This window comes from Xenopus laevis, chromosome 8S, assembly GCF_017654675.1.
Source record: "Xenopus laevis strain J_2021 chromosome 8S, Xenopus_laevis_v10.1, whole genome shotgun sequence".
Taxonomy (NCBI): Eukaryota; Metazoa; Chordata; class Amphibia; order Anura; family Pipidae; genus Xenopus; species Xenopus laevis.
The window spans coordinates 64,071,750-64,087,680 of record NC_054386.1 but is presented as its reverse complement, the minus strand read 5'-3'; the positions used below and the strand labels follow the sequence as shown (position 1 = coordinate 64,087,680).

Genomic DNA, 15,931 nt, shown 5'->3' with positions numbered 1-15,931 from the left:
GTTTTTTTTACAGTGAGAGCTGTGAAGATGTAGAAATTCTCTCTCTGAATCAGTTGTACAGGCTGATACATTAGATCAGTGCTTTCAATCTGGTTTGCCATTCTACAACACTAAGATTGGTTCGCTCGCTCAGCACTCTCTCCTTGGTTTTCCTTCTATAAGATCTATCGGCATCCGAGAGTGGGCTGTGACTGGAACCTTGGGGTTTGTTCTGAGTTTGGGATACCCTGCGTTACAATACCATAAAAGGTTTTTTAGAAGCTATTGATTTGACTCCTCAGCTACACACAGCATTGCCTCATAATACTAGGGAGTAGAGAATGAATGCAGCTGCTTGTGATGGGATTGTCAGGGCCCATCATGTCTTCAGATTCTTCCAAGGCTACTGGGGTTAAGATGGCACTATGCCTTAGGACTCCTGCACATCTAACATTTATAAGTGCATTTGCATTGACTGTTTGCATGTATAATTACATGTAAAATTGTGGATAAAGAAATTGCATCCATTGACTTACATTGAAGTAAGAAAGAATTCCTTAGGATTCTCCCCAAGTCACTGGTGATGCACTTGTATGAGCCCCCGGGGCCAAAATCCAAAGCAGCTGATGATCACAAGATTAGCACCCTCTATCAAGCACAAGGTCACTGTTACAGCATTTATTTGTCCAAGTGTGTAGGAAAACCAACAGGTAAGTAACAGGGGGTATGGGGGGAAAGGGGGGAAAGGGGGAAAAGGGGAAACATGTTACATTTACACCATAAAGCTTTTAAAGTCACATTGAAATCTTTTTTTTAAATAGAAATGTGTAAATATCACTTTAAAGGTCATCTAAATGGTTGGCTATAAGGTAGGCACCAACAGACTGTGGTGCCAATGACAGATTTTTTTTTAAAAAATATTGTTTGCTAAAACAAAAATCTGTCGCAATTTGTACTTATGTGAAGAAATGTTTAAGCCAACTTCAAGCAGGTGTTAAAAGTTAATTCATCTAATGAAGAATATTACATTGCAACATGCAAATGTTCATTCTTATTTGTGTGCAAATTTGTTCTCTTTGTGAATTGGTCTTGATGAGCATCAGATTTACATCTGGGGCCACCCTAAATACAGCTCCCTAACTGCCCCAAACCTCTAGGACAGGGGTACCTCCCCTAATCCCTAGCTCCACTGTCAAAATTAACAGTTTGGGGTATATTTATCAAAGAGTGACGTTAATAGTGAAATTCCGCCACTCTCCATTAATTTCTATGGGATTTTTATAGGCGTATTTATCAAATGGTGAACTTTCACTTTCACCCATTGATAAATACGCCTTTCAAAATCCCATAAAAATGAATTGAGAGCTGCGGAATTTCACTCTAGTGGCGGAACGTCACTCTTTGATAAATTTACCCCTTTGTCTTTGGTGGGTAAGGGGATATTTTTTATTGAGGATTTTTTTCTAAGCATTACAGTGCCAACTAGGGATGTAGCGAACTGCCGATTTGGTGTTCGCGAACGCCGTTCGCGAACACCGGCAAAAAATGCGAACGTTCGCGAACAGTTTGCGAACTTCGAACACCCGCTAAAATCGTTAGATTCGAACGATCGAAGGATTTTAATCGTTCGATCGAAGGATTTTCATTCGAATCGAACGAGCGAAGCCATTCGATCGAATGCTTTTCATTCGATCGAATGCTTACAATCGTTCGAACGAATGGAAATCGTTCGATTTTTAACGGTCGAAGGAATTCGAATGGTCGATTGGTCGAACGATCGAACGCGAACTCAAAATGCGAACGTTCCCAAACATTCGCGAACATTCGGCGGACGCGATCGGTCGAAGTTCGCGCGAACTAGTTCGCGGGCGAACAGTTCGCTACATCCCTAGTGCCAACCCCCTAAAGCTGCGACATATGCCCTTGTCTTGATGCCTTATACAAAAGTCATAATGTTCCTAGGTACTCTACCCAAACAAGGGGCATGCTCTTTAGGTTCTTAAACCCCATCATTCCAATGACTTAAAGGCAACAGGATTATCCTTATACATTTATGAAAATTTTAGCTTTTAAACGCTAACGTGGTAATGTTATACAGTAAATGGCAACATATAGTATATAAAGTTTCCCAAAATGTATTAACACATAGAAGCCTATATGATGTGTGTTTTCAGACCGCTGACCTGTAAATTCTTCCTGCTAATTGCTTGCTAATGATTCCTAGACAAGTACAGGTATAATTTATCGGGAATGCTTGGGGCCTGGGGCTTTATGTAATGTGGATCTCCTTATCTTATGTCTGCTAAAATTCATTCAAACATTAAATAAACCCAATAGGATTGTTCTCCACTAATATGGATGCATGCAGCCTAGTCACCATCAAGTCCAAGCTACTGTTGTATTATTATACAGAAAAGGAAATATTTTTTTAAATAATTAGAATTATAAGCTTTAAATGAACATATGAGAAATGGCATTAAAAAGGATGATTCTCATTTAAGAATACTCTTGCATCTGCAGTTAAGCTTGAGGTGTGTATCTTCAGAGTTAAGGAAAGAGAAAAGTAATTTATAGGGAAGGTATACATTCCCTTTAAATAAAAGATAAAAAGCCCAAACCCTAATGTACAGCATAACTCCCTATGCTGTACATATTAGCTACAGTAAAACACATACTTTTGACAAATAGAAATTCCTTCTGGCGTCTAAATGATTATGTGGCATCACCGGATCATGTTGCATTAATTAGTCAAACTACATAGGATGCTGGGGATAGTTATTGGGTTCATACTTACTACTTATCTGTTAATGGCAACATATGCCCCAACTACTTCAGAGAAAGCAAGAAACAGAGTCTAACTACTTTTATAGATTGATTTATCAACATTTAACAACATCTCATTTACACCTGGTATTTACACCTGCTTTTGCAAAGAATTACTTGCAAAAATAAGTCAAAAATAAGTAAAAAAATAAAACCACTCTTAGGAGTAGAATTAAATCCTATGAAGGCATATCTAGACAATTTTGTTTCCCATAAATAATTGAGACAGATTTCTAGGTCTCAGGAGTTTTCCATTTATTTGTGACCAGGTTTTTTACTTCCCTATTGAACATAACACAACAACATTTGTATGTTACTGAATGTGGCTTCAGACTGGAAAGTTCTCGACACCCTGCTAGTACATAAATGCTTTCTACTGGCAAGTCATGTTGGTTGTGTTAAAAATAAAAGGTCAAGTAAACTTAATTAGAAAGGGAATTTACCTCTATCCATTGTACGCTCTCTGTACGTCAGTGACAACTATAATATAACTAGTTTGTAGATTTCATTCTGCTGTTTACTGTAAGAGTAAAGCTTACTGTACATCGTGTTCTCTTAACATAATGTGGAGAGAGAGATAGCTAGTGGTCAATGTTATTGTTGCATACAGCACAGTGAAGCATGGGTGTGTATAAATCAGAGCAGTATAACACATATTATATACACCACACATCTTAATTTCATAACCTGTTAAATGCGAACGCTTGGCACTGGTAATTGCACCACTCAGAAAGATCCGGGCTAGGAAATAAACCATTGACAGAGCCACATAACAACTGCTATTACACATAGTCAGGAATCCACAACATTGTGTTGAGGCATAAACAAGGTTAGCTGGAACCGTGGGAGGGAACTGCCTGTATTACTTGAAACAGTGCTATAAGCAGGGGCAGATGGCGTTATTTTGGTAGCTACATTGTTTCAAATTGTAAGGTCTGAGGTTTGGAGAGCAGCTTTTGATAATGACAAAAAGGTACTGATATATAGAAAGAGCGAGAGAGAGAGAAATTAGCTATGATTATATTTATTTAGAGTGAGACAAAGAAAGAGAGATGATGACAGACAGATAGATAGATAGACAGACAGATAGATAGATGATAGAAAGAAATTAGCTATGATTATATTTATAAAGAGAGAGAGAGAGAGAGAGAGAGAGAGAGAGAGAGAGAGGTGATAATGATGATAGATAGATAGATAGATAGATAGATAGATAGATAGATAGATAGATAGATAGATGATACATAGATAGATAGAAATTTGCTATGATTTTATTTATTTATATATATATATATATGTAGAGAGAGAGAGAGAGAGAGAGAGAGAGAGAGAGAGAGAGAGAGAGAGAGAGAGAGAGAGAGAGAGAGAGATGATAGATAGATAGATAGATAGATAGATAGATGATAGATAGATAGAAATTAGCTATTATTTCATTCAACACCAGATGGTCTAAGAAGGAAATATCCTTCCTACCTTCATAAATGACAATTTATTTCATCACTGATCAATAACTTGCCAGCAAATACATGACAGTTACTTAGCCTGAAAAGACATTATTCCCATAAAGCTTAGATCATCAAGAACCTCCTGATGTGGATATTATGACTAGTCTTAACCACTGCCTTAAAGCTATTCAGCTCTGTCTAGTATGTGTGCAGTAATGTAGGGCCACATAATGTTATGTGCACATTTACACTTTTATATAGGGAAATAAATCCTATAACATTAGAAGCATATTATAGAACTGCCCTTCTGTTAGCTGAAGGTGCTATTCCTTTGCACTTTCAGGAGGGTGGTGATAACGGTTGTGGCGAGGATCATGTTTTTCCTCATTTACAATACAGCTCTAACTGATTCAGTACACTTTAGAGACTGCCATTTAAAACCGAACAACTTTGTGGTTTCCTGATTTATAAGGGTCCTAAGATCTGTAGAGGCCTATAATCTTTTGCTCTCCGGATATTTGCTTGCTGCGGAATGTATCTGCAGAGTGACTTTGATCATATTCTGATTCTGTAGCTAACAGAGGGGAACCGATGTAAAATATTTAGGATTAAATGAAGCCATACTGAATTCATGTTAATTTATTCTTGAATTTCACAGTGCAGATCAGACAAGAACTCTTTGACATCTAATGGAAAAATAAATCCTGGTAATTAATAAAATCACATTATTTTCCAGAAAAAAGTGTTGATTATCTGACCTGCTTTTGATGTATCTAATCACAAATGCTGGGAAATGGCAGCACCTGTTTCTATGTCAACTCCATGGTGCAATAATCCTAGTACTCCATACGCAGAACTCTTATGCTTTACTGATTTGCATTCCAATTATTTGTGAATATCTGAGCCCAAAAAGAATTCCAATGCTATTCGAGCATTCAATTCTGATATTCTCTGGATGTAAATACTGCTACTGAGCACTCACATCTATATGCACACATTTATAGATATTTTGTATACAGCGAAAGAAGAATGGATCTGATCCATTTCAGATTGTGAATAGAGAAAAAATAACTTCAGAAATATATAACCCCCTCTTAAAAATATAAAGCTTCCTGCTGTTGTAATGTTAATAACGATATGCTGCCTGGTTCTCCTACATCAGATATAACTATTCCCTGTGCAAGTCAATTGATTTCTCTGCATATTCAAGGGAGGATAAAAAAAGAAGGTTTGCATATATCCTCACATGTTTAGAACACAGGCAAATCTCACTATCAACACTGAAGTGGAGATGAATTAACCTCTGGGCTGCCAGAGAGGCGTTATATGGAATTAATTTAATGATCACCATTACACTGATTCTCCAGTGAGGAGTCTCTGTAAGCATCACGTTTGCACTTGACTTTGTTCTGCTCACACTTACTGAACTAATGGTTAGCTTTAAATACTCACAATGAGAACAGGGAGAGCTTTGCAAAATGTGACAGGCTAAGCCATTTAATTCCACTGGCATTGTGTAGCATGACTGTGTAGGCTAAGGTGCCAACATATTCTGTGCAGCATCATGTTCTGTGTACTATTACATGGCTGTGTGGGTTAAGGAGCCAACATATTCTGTGTAGTATTACATTGTTGTGTGGGTTAAGGTGCCATCATATTCTGTGTAGTATAACATGGCTGTGTGGGTTAAGGTGCCATCATGCTCTGGCTGCAGTTTCTTGGCTGGATTATGTTACAGAGTAAAGCAGCAGCATCTAATGACAAGTGTATGAACAGCCACAGCAGTGCATCTTTTGGTGAGCAGTGTATGCATATGGTATAATAGAATAAACCCCCAAATGCCTCCCCCAACCACCCCTGTTTTGTAAATAGAACAGCTAAAGGCAATGTGATCCCAAGTACCTCTCTGACCAAGCACAGCAGGGGGAGTTCCAGCCCAGCAGCTCTGTTCCTTGATCCCAATAAAGTGAGGAGCAGCGTGACATCAATAATGATTGATCTGAGCACTGTGGCTGGATCTAGTGGATCTGAGGCAGCAATGTGCAGCCCTGCTTGTGCCACTCTCATACACAGTGACATGGGGAGAAAGCCTACCCTGGGCAGAACTGGCATGTTCTAGCAGTCTGTATGTGTGTGTCTACACCTACAGATGGACTGATATGATGTGTGTCGTGCTGTTGCTGTGAGTGCGATTGTGTAGTGTTTGCGTGAGGGAGAGACAGAGAGAAAAGGATGTGAGGGAGAAAGGAAAGAAGAGAAGGAGGGGGTGGGGGTGGCAGTGAGGCAGAGAGACCGTGAGAGGAGAACCAGTTCACATCTCTTGGAGACAATCAGAAAATGCAGAACATTTCCTTCCATGGATCCGAATCCTCAAGGTAAGTAAAGAGAAGGGATAACAATGTGCAGGGAGATTTCCCTATGCTGCTCTGATTTGCCTGTCTGAATGGATTTATTAGAACCCCCAATACCATTTAATAAGGCTATTCCCCCCCCGTCTGCCAGTCGAATTTCCCCCAACCAGCAAAGAATCCGGCTTCTCCGTCAAGTGGATTTCTCCTCAAATCTGATCGCCTTTCTTATAGTCCCAGTGAGAGCGGGTTGATGCAGATTAGCCAATGTAAATGCCGGCGACCTCTTCTCCTGAAAATCTAAGCGAGCCTGAAAACAGGCACTTTATTGTCTGAAGCAAGCAGCTATTTATTTAGAGCTGCGATTACAGATAGGTGCACTGTAAATACTATGTGTCAGTGATACTGTTCTGGATCCGTGGCTTCAAAATGGCATTTCTTGTTTGCTTGTAGAAGCTGAAGGAGTTACTTATGGATTCTCTTTAAGGCGGATCTGTGGGGTCTCCATCGGCTGCAAATGATACGTTGCTCTTCCAGCTAAAGCAGCCACCAAGCACCTGCAGCAGTGATATTCGGGTCAGGAGACCATTTCCCTCTCCGAGATGACAGTTGCCAGGAGGAATTAGCCCACTGCTATCTGCCAGCTCATTTTTTTCCCATGGGATTGCTAGTGCCACCCTGAGACCCACCATTTCCATTCTCCTCCCTGTCACACTCTGGACTCCAGGAGCTGTCCAGCACCAGCAACTTTTTGTATCACATTCTACCTGTTTTACATGTGGGGACTGCAGTAAGGGCATCTGCATCTTTATCCTTTTGTCCCATATTGCCCAGAAAAGGGGTTACCCCCACCACTATCCAGACTGTAGCAACCCTCACTGGCATCCAAGGCTCATCATCTGAAGGAGATATCTAAGTGAGGACAAGAGCACCCAGCAGGAGCAGGGACCATGCTGCGGCAAAGCAATGCAGTACTATCAGTAGTATCACAAACCTCAGGCATTTGCCATTGATATGATAGGTATTGCTGGCCAACACTGACCCATGGCAATGGCTCTGTGCTCTTACTGTGCCACCGCTTCCTTTTGCTTCCTTACATATATTCGCCGGATTGTGGGGACAGAGTGCGCTGGGAGTGAGACCTGGGGTGCACCCCATATCATAATAGAGATGGCTCTATAAGGTAAGAGGTAAGCATTCCTAGCCTGCTAAAAAGTAAGCTATTACATGGCTTATTATATACCGTACAGTATTAACATATTCTGTGTGAATGCCTTTCAGTGAATGCTTAGCTTGGATTTAAAGTATAAATGGCAGGAATCATCATGTGGGAAAAGACAGGCTTGTGTAAAGTAGATTTCTTTCAAATGTTGTATGTATCCATGGTGTGCAGTAAACATCAAATGCAATGAAAATAACAGTAATCATGAGCACTGTGGTTAAGAAGCTTTTCACAGTGTTTAAGAAACCATAGGCATAAAACTAATCTAAAGGATATGTATCTCACACTGTCTATATTTCTGTACACACCGATCTGTCTGCCTGGATTTGCTCCCTTCGTTCCGTATTAAGAACCATACAAGCACAGGCACAGCAATACAAAGCAGCACCAGATTTAAAGGTGACTTAATCTAACTGACAGGCTAAAGGAGGCTCAGTGTGTACCCAGTCACTTATCTTTAAAGAAACTGTACTGCACACAAAAATTGGACAATGTACAATGTGAATATTTTTTATGCCCTTTAATAAGTAACTGTATGTTTTATCTTATGTAGATGATTTCTCCCAGAAGTCTGAGGCTGTTCTGTCACTGCCAGAAGATGTTTGTGTGGCTTTTCCTCTTTCTCTGCACTCCACTCTCCTCCACCAACCCTGACTCTGAACTGTCTCTTGAGATCTGCAATGTCTGCTCCTGCCTGTCAGTGGAAAATGTTATGTATGTCAACTGTGAGAAAGTGGCATTGTACAGACCAAATCAGTTGAAGCCACCTCCCTCCAATTTCTATCATCTAAACTTGCAGAATAATCTATTAATCATTTTATACCCCAACACCTTCCTCAATTTCACTCATGCTGTTTCCCTGCAGCTTGGTAACAATAAATTGCAAAATATAGAGGGAGGAGCTTTCCAGGGACTTAGTGCACTGAAACAGTTGCACTTGAACAACAATGAACTGAAGGTCTTGAGGGCTGACACTTTCCAGGGCATAGAAAACTTGGAATATCTCCAGGCTGACTACAATTTAATCAAGTATATTGAGCGGGGAGCCTTTAATAAACTTCACAAACTCAAAGTTCTCATTCTTAATGACAATCTTGTTTCTGCTCTGCCTGATAATATTTTCAGATTTGCCTCCTTAACACATTTAGACATCAGAGGAAACAGGATTCAAAAAATGCCCTATATAGGAGTCTTAGAGCATATTGGACGAGTGGTCGAGCTGCAGCTGGAAGATAATCCATGGAATTGTACATGTGATTTGTTGCCTCTGAAAGCATGGTTGGAGAACATGCCATATAACATATATATTGGAGAGGCTATATGTGAGACACCAAGTGATCTGTATGGGCGGTTATTAAAAGAAACCAATAAACAAGAATTATGTTCAATGGGTACCGGCAGTGACTTTGACGTAAGGATTTTGCCTCCATCAATGGAGACAACTTTTACCACCCCTGGGGGTCAACCTGCCCAAACATCTTTGCAACGTTTGGTCACCAAGGCCCCAAAGACCACCAATCCCTCCAAAAACTCTGGGATAGTTTCTGGCAAATCTGTTTCCAACCACAGCCTCAGTCAGATAGTATTGTTCCAAACTAGGATACCTTCTTTCTCTCCTTGCCCTTCTCCTTGTATGTGCAAAACCTATCCCTCAGATTTGGGATTAAGTGTAAACTGTCAGGAGAGGAACGTTAAGTCATTGGCTGAACTGGTTCCTAAACCTTTAAATGCCAAGAAGCTTCATGTAAATGGTAATTATATTAAACATGTGGAACAGTCAGATTTTGTAGATTTTGAGGGTCTGGATTTGCTCCATTTGGGAAGCAATCAACTAACAAACATCCAAGGCAATGTGTTCTGCAACCTTACAAATCTAAGGAGGTTATATCTAAATGGAAATCAAATTGAACGCTTGAGCCCTGAGATTTTTGCTGGGTTGCACAACCTGCAATATTTATATCTGGAATATAATGTTATAAAGGAAATCTTGGGTGGAACTTTTGAATCCATGCCAAACCTTCAGCTTCTGTACCTAAATAATAATCTTCTGAGAAGTCTGCCAGCTTATATTTTTTCTGGAGTGCCCCTGGCCAGGCTTAACATACGGAATAATCATTTCATGTACTTGCCTGTAAGTGGCGTTCTTGAGCAGCTGAGATCTCTGACACAGATTGATCTGGAAGGGAATCCATGGGACTGCACTTGTGATTTGGTTGCTCTGAAACTATGGCTTGAGAAACTTAGCGAAGGAATCGTCATGAAAGAGGTTAAATGTGAGACACCCGTGCAGTTTGCAAACATTGAATTGAGATCACTTAAAAATGAAATTCTTTGCCCTAAATTGATTAACAAGCCTCCTACACATTATACAAGTCCTTTACCTGCATTTACCTTCACTACTCCTCTGGGTCCAATCAAAAGCCCTCCCGGGGGACCTGTGCCATTGTCTATTCTAATCCTCAGCATTTTGGTAGTGCTTATTTTAACAGTGTTTGTTGCCTTTTGTCTTCTTGTTTTTGTCCTGAAACGTAACAAAAAGCCAACAGTCAAGCACGAGGGAATTGGAAATCAGGAATGCAGTTCTATGCAGCTTCAGCTAAGGAAGCATGATCAGAAAGCACTTAAAATGGATGGTATTTCTGCAGAAACATTTTTTCCACAAACAATCGAACAAATGAGTAAAAGTCACACTTGTGGCATGAAGGACCCTGAAGTAGGATTTCATTTCTCAGACCACCAAGGTCAAAAAATGGTCCTGAGAAATCTAACAGAAAAGGAAAGGGATTTATTGCTTGCTGATTCTAGAAAGAGGCTTAGTACAATAGATGAACTGGATGAATTCTTTCCAGGAAGAGATTCAAATTTATTTATCCAGAATTTTTTAGAAAGTAAAAAAGAATACAACAGTATAGGAGTAAGTGGTTTTGAAATTCATTACCCAGAAAAGCTGCAAGACAAAAAGAACAAGAAATCTTTAATAGGTGGGAATCATAGCAAAATTGTAGTAGAACAGAGAAAGAGTGAATATTTTGAACTCAAAGCAAAACTTCAAGGGACGCCTGATTATTTACAAGTCCTCGAAGAACAAACAGCACTGAGCAAAATGTAGGTCATGCAATGTAAACCTAACTAAAGACGATTGTTTCATGATTAAAGTGCCTTTTGTAGACTTTTAACTTCCAAATATCATCTTTAGGCATAGGTGCAGGCGAATCCAGGAGTGTCCAGTACCCTATAGTGTTTGTATGTGTTTATTATCCTTTCCAGGTATCTCTTCATAAAGATTCTATATTCTGGATTTTTTCTGGGATTACAGCAGAAACTTTTGCCAAAGGGATACTTTATTTCAAATTCAAGAGGCTTCAACTGTATATTTTGTACTCACATACAAAATGCTGTCTCGTGATTCAAAAAAAAAAGGAAAAAATATAAAAACAATACAAAAAAAAGCAAATAAAAAACTGGGTTCAGGAAATGTTTCACCATAGGTATGGTCCTTTCTATTGGATACAGCTGGTGAAAATGTAGGATTTATTGCATAGGTCTAATCATTATTTAAAGGTTAATAGAAAAGTGGAAAGCATGCAGAGGGACACCAGTTTATGTATATCAGTGACACATATGACCTTTACACTATCTAGCAAAAGGAATAATCATGTTATAATGTGCAAATGCAGTATACCATGCTTTACAATTCTATGAAATGAATTCAGTTACTTGAATCATACAAACATTTAAAAAAATGAAATATTTAATGTTTATTTAACGCAGTATTTTTTTCCTGCAAAGCAAAATGTGAATCAAGTTAAAGCTTAGATAAAAATCACTTTTCATTATCTGCAATCAAACATGGTTGCAATGGTTTTTCAGATAATGCTTGCTATGTGAGCGTGGTTGGGAAGTATTTTTTTAAACAAAATTCATATATATGAAATACTTTGTATACTAAATAGAACAGTATATGTACTCCTTAATATGTATTTAAATGCCTGACTTGTTTCTGTGAACAAAATGCATTAATCTTAAAAGTTAAACATTCAGATATACCAAACAGATACAGGAGTTGATATGTAAACACAACTTGATTTCATGTGAGCAGGTAAAATAAAGTTTATTCATATATATTCTTGTGATTTCTAGAATATTATGTTCCTATTTCACCTTTTTTCTTCATTTCTATTTTACAGTTATTACACACTGCAGTGTAGGAGGTTGTGGCATACAGAGCTGTTTAGACATTCTAATTAATTTTTTAATTGATGACTTAATTTATGCCACTAATCACAGGTCTTAAAATCATCTATAGCAATACAAGTATGGGTATATAGCAGACTATCATTTTTCTCATGTATATTATCAGTGTAGTAATTTGTTTATTAATATGTAAATGCTATTTTTATGAGGTTTATGAAGCTTTTGGGCAAGGCCCATGGACAATTAGATTATCAAAACACAGTGCCCCAAAATGTACAGTATATCAATATATGTCACTTTATTTTTTTATATTCCTTTCTGGAAAATAGTTTTTTGTCTTACAAATGTGCATTAGGAAAAAGGGATTCTAAAAGGTTTGAAATTTAGAGATCATTTATCCTTTCTCTAAGACAGAAATGTCTTAGATGCTGTCATATTAAGGTCCAAAAATAATACAACAGAACAAGCTGCAGAAAGCATTTGATGGCTGATAAGGGTCGGCACTTATATGTATTTCATAAAATTATAGAATGCCAAGAGTCACTTCAAATATGGTTTGAGCATTTAATAGTAAATTTCCTTACCATGGCAGGAATATACAATTCAAGAAGCAGTGGTTTGAGAAAAACAAATTGCATGAGTTGATTATTGTATGAAATGAGAACACTGAGATTGTTTCTTTCATCATTTGTTGCATCCAAAGATATAGGAAGAGAATATATACATATATATATATATATATATATATATATATATATATATATATATTTATATATATATATATATATATATATATATATATATATATATATATATATATATATATATATATATATATATATATATATATATATATATATATATATATATATATATATATAACCTTCAAAATGGACCAGCACACCAGGTGTTCAAGTGTTCAAATTTCCTTTATTGCCATAACACTCGTGCATCCAACGTTTCGGCCCGCATTGGGGCCTTTATCAAGGATCAATTGCAAGTGAAGTGGGGGTCATATAAATACAAAAAACTTTCAAAAAAAGGCGCCAGGATGACGTCACTAATTACATGATTAATGTGATTGGTGAAACAACGTTACAATGTGAACTTGAATACATATCATGTTGAAATTCATCCACTAGGTGTCACTAGTGTATCATCCTGGCCATCCTGGCACCTTTTTTTGAAAGTTTTTTGTATTTATATGACCCCCACTTCACTTGCAATTGATCCTTGATAAAGGCCCCAATGCGGGCCGAAACGTTGGATGCACAAGTGTTATGGCAATAAAGGAAATTTGAACACTTGAACACCTGGTGTGCTGGTCCATTTTGAAGGTTGCATATTATGTTGACCAAAGCACCCACAGTGAAAAACAAAGGAAAGAGTGCAGGTACTGTCTGGACATTTATATATATATATATATATATATATATATATATATATATATGTAGTCCAGCTGAAGTAGGAACGCACAACCAAAAGGGTAATCAAAATGCTGGGTGCCAGGCCGTAAAACTTTTACAAACATCTCCATTGTGGACAGCACTCCATAATCAAATAAACTGAATAAAGCATTAGATCATTGAAAGGTTTATTTGGTGGACCAACGTTTCAATTCCGCACAGGAATCTTCGTCAGGGTGAGAAGATTCCTGACGAAGATTCCTGTGCGGAATTGAAACGTTGGTCCACCAAATAAACCTTTCAATGATCTAATGCTTTATTCAGTTTATTTGATTATGGAGTGCTGTCCACAATGGAGATGTATATATATATATATATATATATATATATATATATATATATATATATATATATATATATATATATATATATATATATATATATATATAAACTCAAATCTCATTTGAAATAAAGAATAGAAAATGATGGCCTTATTTCAGCTCGTTATCTGTGTCAATGCTCTTGAATGATGGTTGCCATTTCTGTAAAAACATAATTCTGGTATATATAACAGGTAGTTTAATGTCTTGTCTGTCCAGCACTGTATATTTCAAAATGCTAGGTATATTTTCCAAAAATGTTGTGCCTTAGATCTTTAGGGGAAACAGAGGTTTGAAATGCAGAAGGGACAGGGTGACAATATTGACAGTAAAAATCATAGATGGCAGCATGATTACAATAACTAGAATTATTATTACTAACCAACCACATTTGGCCAAGCCATTTTGATAAGGTGGAGAGTGTCAAGAAAACAGGTTTCTGGTGGCAAACAACGATTGGTTATTTCTGTATTGTGATGAATATGAATGGAAAAATATATGTTGTAGGACTTTGCATTGACTGTAATTGATGTTGACTTTCTTTTAGTGATCTTGATAGTGCTGGTTAAACAATTTATACAGGCTGACAAATGAGTGCTTCTGTAATCATATTTTCTGAAAATGTTTAACAAAAAAAGTGTCAGCAGTCCAATCCTATTTTATATTTGGGTTTGTCTTACTGAATGCGGGCAGTGTGGATATATTTAGAAGTACATAAGCCCAAGGCATCTTTGATACTGTGCACACAATTAAAACATAAGAATTGCTTTGTGCTGTGTCTCCATACTGAATATACCAAGGCTTGTTGTCTATGACAGGTTTATATGGCAAATGTGAATTTGAGCCAAGAGAAGCTGATCCTGCACACTGACTGCTATACTTGATCTCATCTGATACATAGACAGGCAGGCTTGTACCTTTTTACCGGCAGTAGCTGCAAAATCCTGTTCCTGCCAAAAGATATCACTTCATTTGTAATATAGTAAAGCATGCTTTCAGTTAGAGCAAGATTCTTGGAAATTATTCATTAATGTAGATCAGAGATCCCCAACCTTTACAACCTGTGAGCAACACAGAAGTAAAAGGAGTTGGGGAGCAACACTAGCATAAAAAAATGTTCCTGGGGTGTCAAATAAGGGCTGTGATTGGCCATTTAGTAGCCCCTATGTGTCAACCTACACTGAGATTCTGTTTGGCAGTGCACCTGGTTTTTATGCAACCAGAACGTGCCTCCAATCCTGGAATTCAAAAATAAGCACCTGCTTTGAGGCCACTGAGAGCAACATCCAAGGGGTTGGAAAGCAACATGTTGCTCAAGAGCTACTGGTTGGGGATCACTGATGTAGATAGGGAGATGCTGTATGCAGTTGGCCTGTTCATGCTTAAAAGCTTTGTTGATGGTGTCCTTTTGGTGGATATAGGTAGATGTAATGGAGTCTCAATTCCTCCTCATATGTATAACTATATTTGACTGTACATGTTTCAATCATGCAGTATCCTACTATTTGACCTAGGGTGTTCAGCCAGTCAAGTAGCTATTACAGAGAATATATATCTACCATTGCAGTGTTGCTTTATGCACGCTTCTTGCTGTTATCTTACATGCAGAGAAAACCAGGGGCACTTTTGGGTCTGCTGCCTCCAGAGCAAAAGTTCAAACCTTAAAGCTTGCCAAGGTAGCTTTTTGCCTTCCCTGTTAACGTGCTGTCTAAGACAAGGTTGTTCCTTTTTGTGTGGTAGAAAAGCAATTGAACACAACTTTATACATTTCTAAAATGACACTGTAATCAACATGTTGAAAGAGCGCATACTAATGTTTAGCTGTTTGATGCTACTGTGTCTAATACTTCCAACTCCAACTGCAGAAACAAAGAACATTGTTTGATATTATTTTATGTATGGGAAGTTGAGGGAGCATTTTGACTGTTTATCCTACAATCCTGGTAGATCAAGGATTATCAGTCCTGTCAGGAAATGTCAATGAAATCAAATTAAAATTCAGCCACCTTTATGATCAGAACACTTGAAAGGTGGCCATATATGTATATGCCCCTTTTAAGCCCATTTGGCCTGTATGCCAGTTGAATACTATGCCTGGTTGGCCACTTTAAAGGGTTTGTTCATCTTTAAATTAACA

At 37.9% G+C, this 15,931-nt stretch overlaps 1 protein-coding gene across 3 annotated transcripts; it reads left to right on the top strand.

Annotated features, from left to right (window-relative positions):
• Window positions 1–6,158: 6,158 nt before the first annotated feature.
• On the top strand, window positions 6,159–11,936 carry slitrk4.S (SLIT and NTRK like family member 4 S homeolog). Of its 3 annotated transcripts, none has more exons than XM_041574932.1 (3): window positions 6,159–6,619; window positions 7,046–7,775; window positions 8,368–11,936. In XM_041574932.1, the coding sequence occupies exon 3, from the start codon at window positions 8,368–8,370 to the stop codon at window positions 10,921–10,923; it is 2,556 nt and encodes an 851-aa protein (XP_041430866.1). In that variant the 5' UTR covers window positions 6,159–6,619; window positions 7,046–7,775; the 3' UTR covers window positions 10,924–11,936. The 3 variants fall into 3 exon arrangements, with proteins under 3 accessions (XP_041430866.1, XP_041430865.1, XP_018088500.1); XM_041574931.1 differs by having other exon boundaries at window positions 7,046–7,782; XM_018233011.2 differs by lacking the exon at window positions 7,046–7,775.
• Window positions 11,937–15,931: the final 3,995 nt, after the last annotated feature.

Bases quoted from the DNA above. Each gene is read 5' to 3' on its own strand.
- slitrk4.S (XM_018233011.2), top strand. From the start codon at position 8,368: ATGATTTCTCCCAGAAGTCTGAGGCTGTTCTGTCACTGCCAGAAGATG.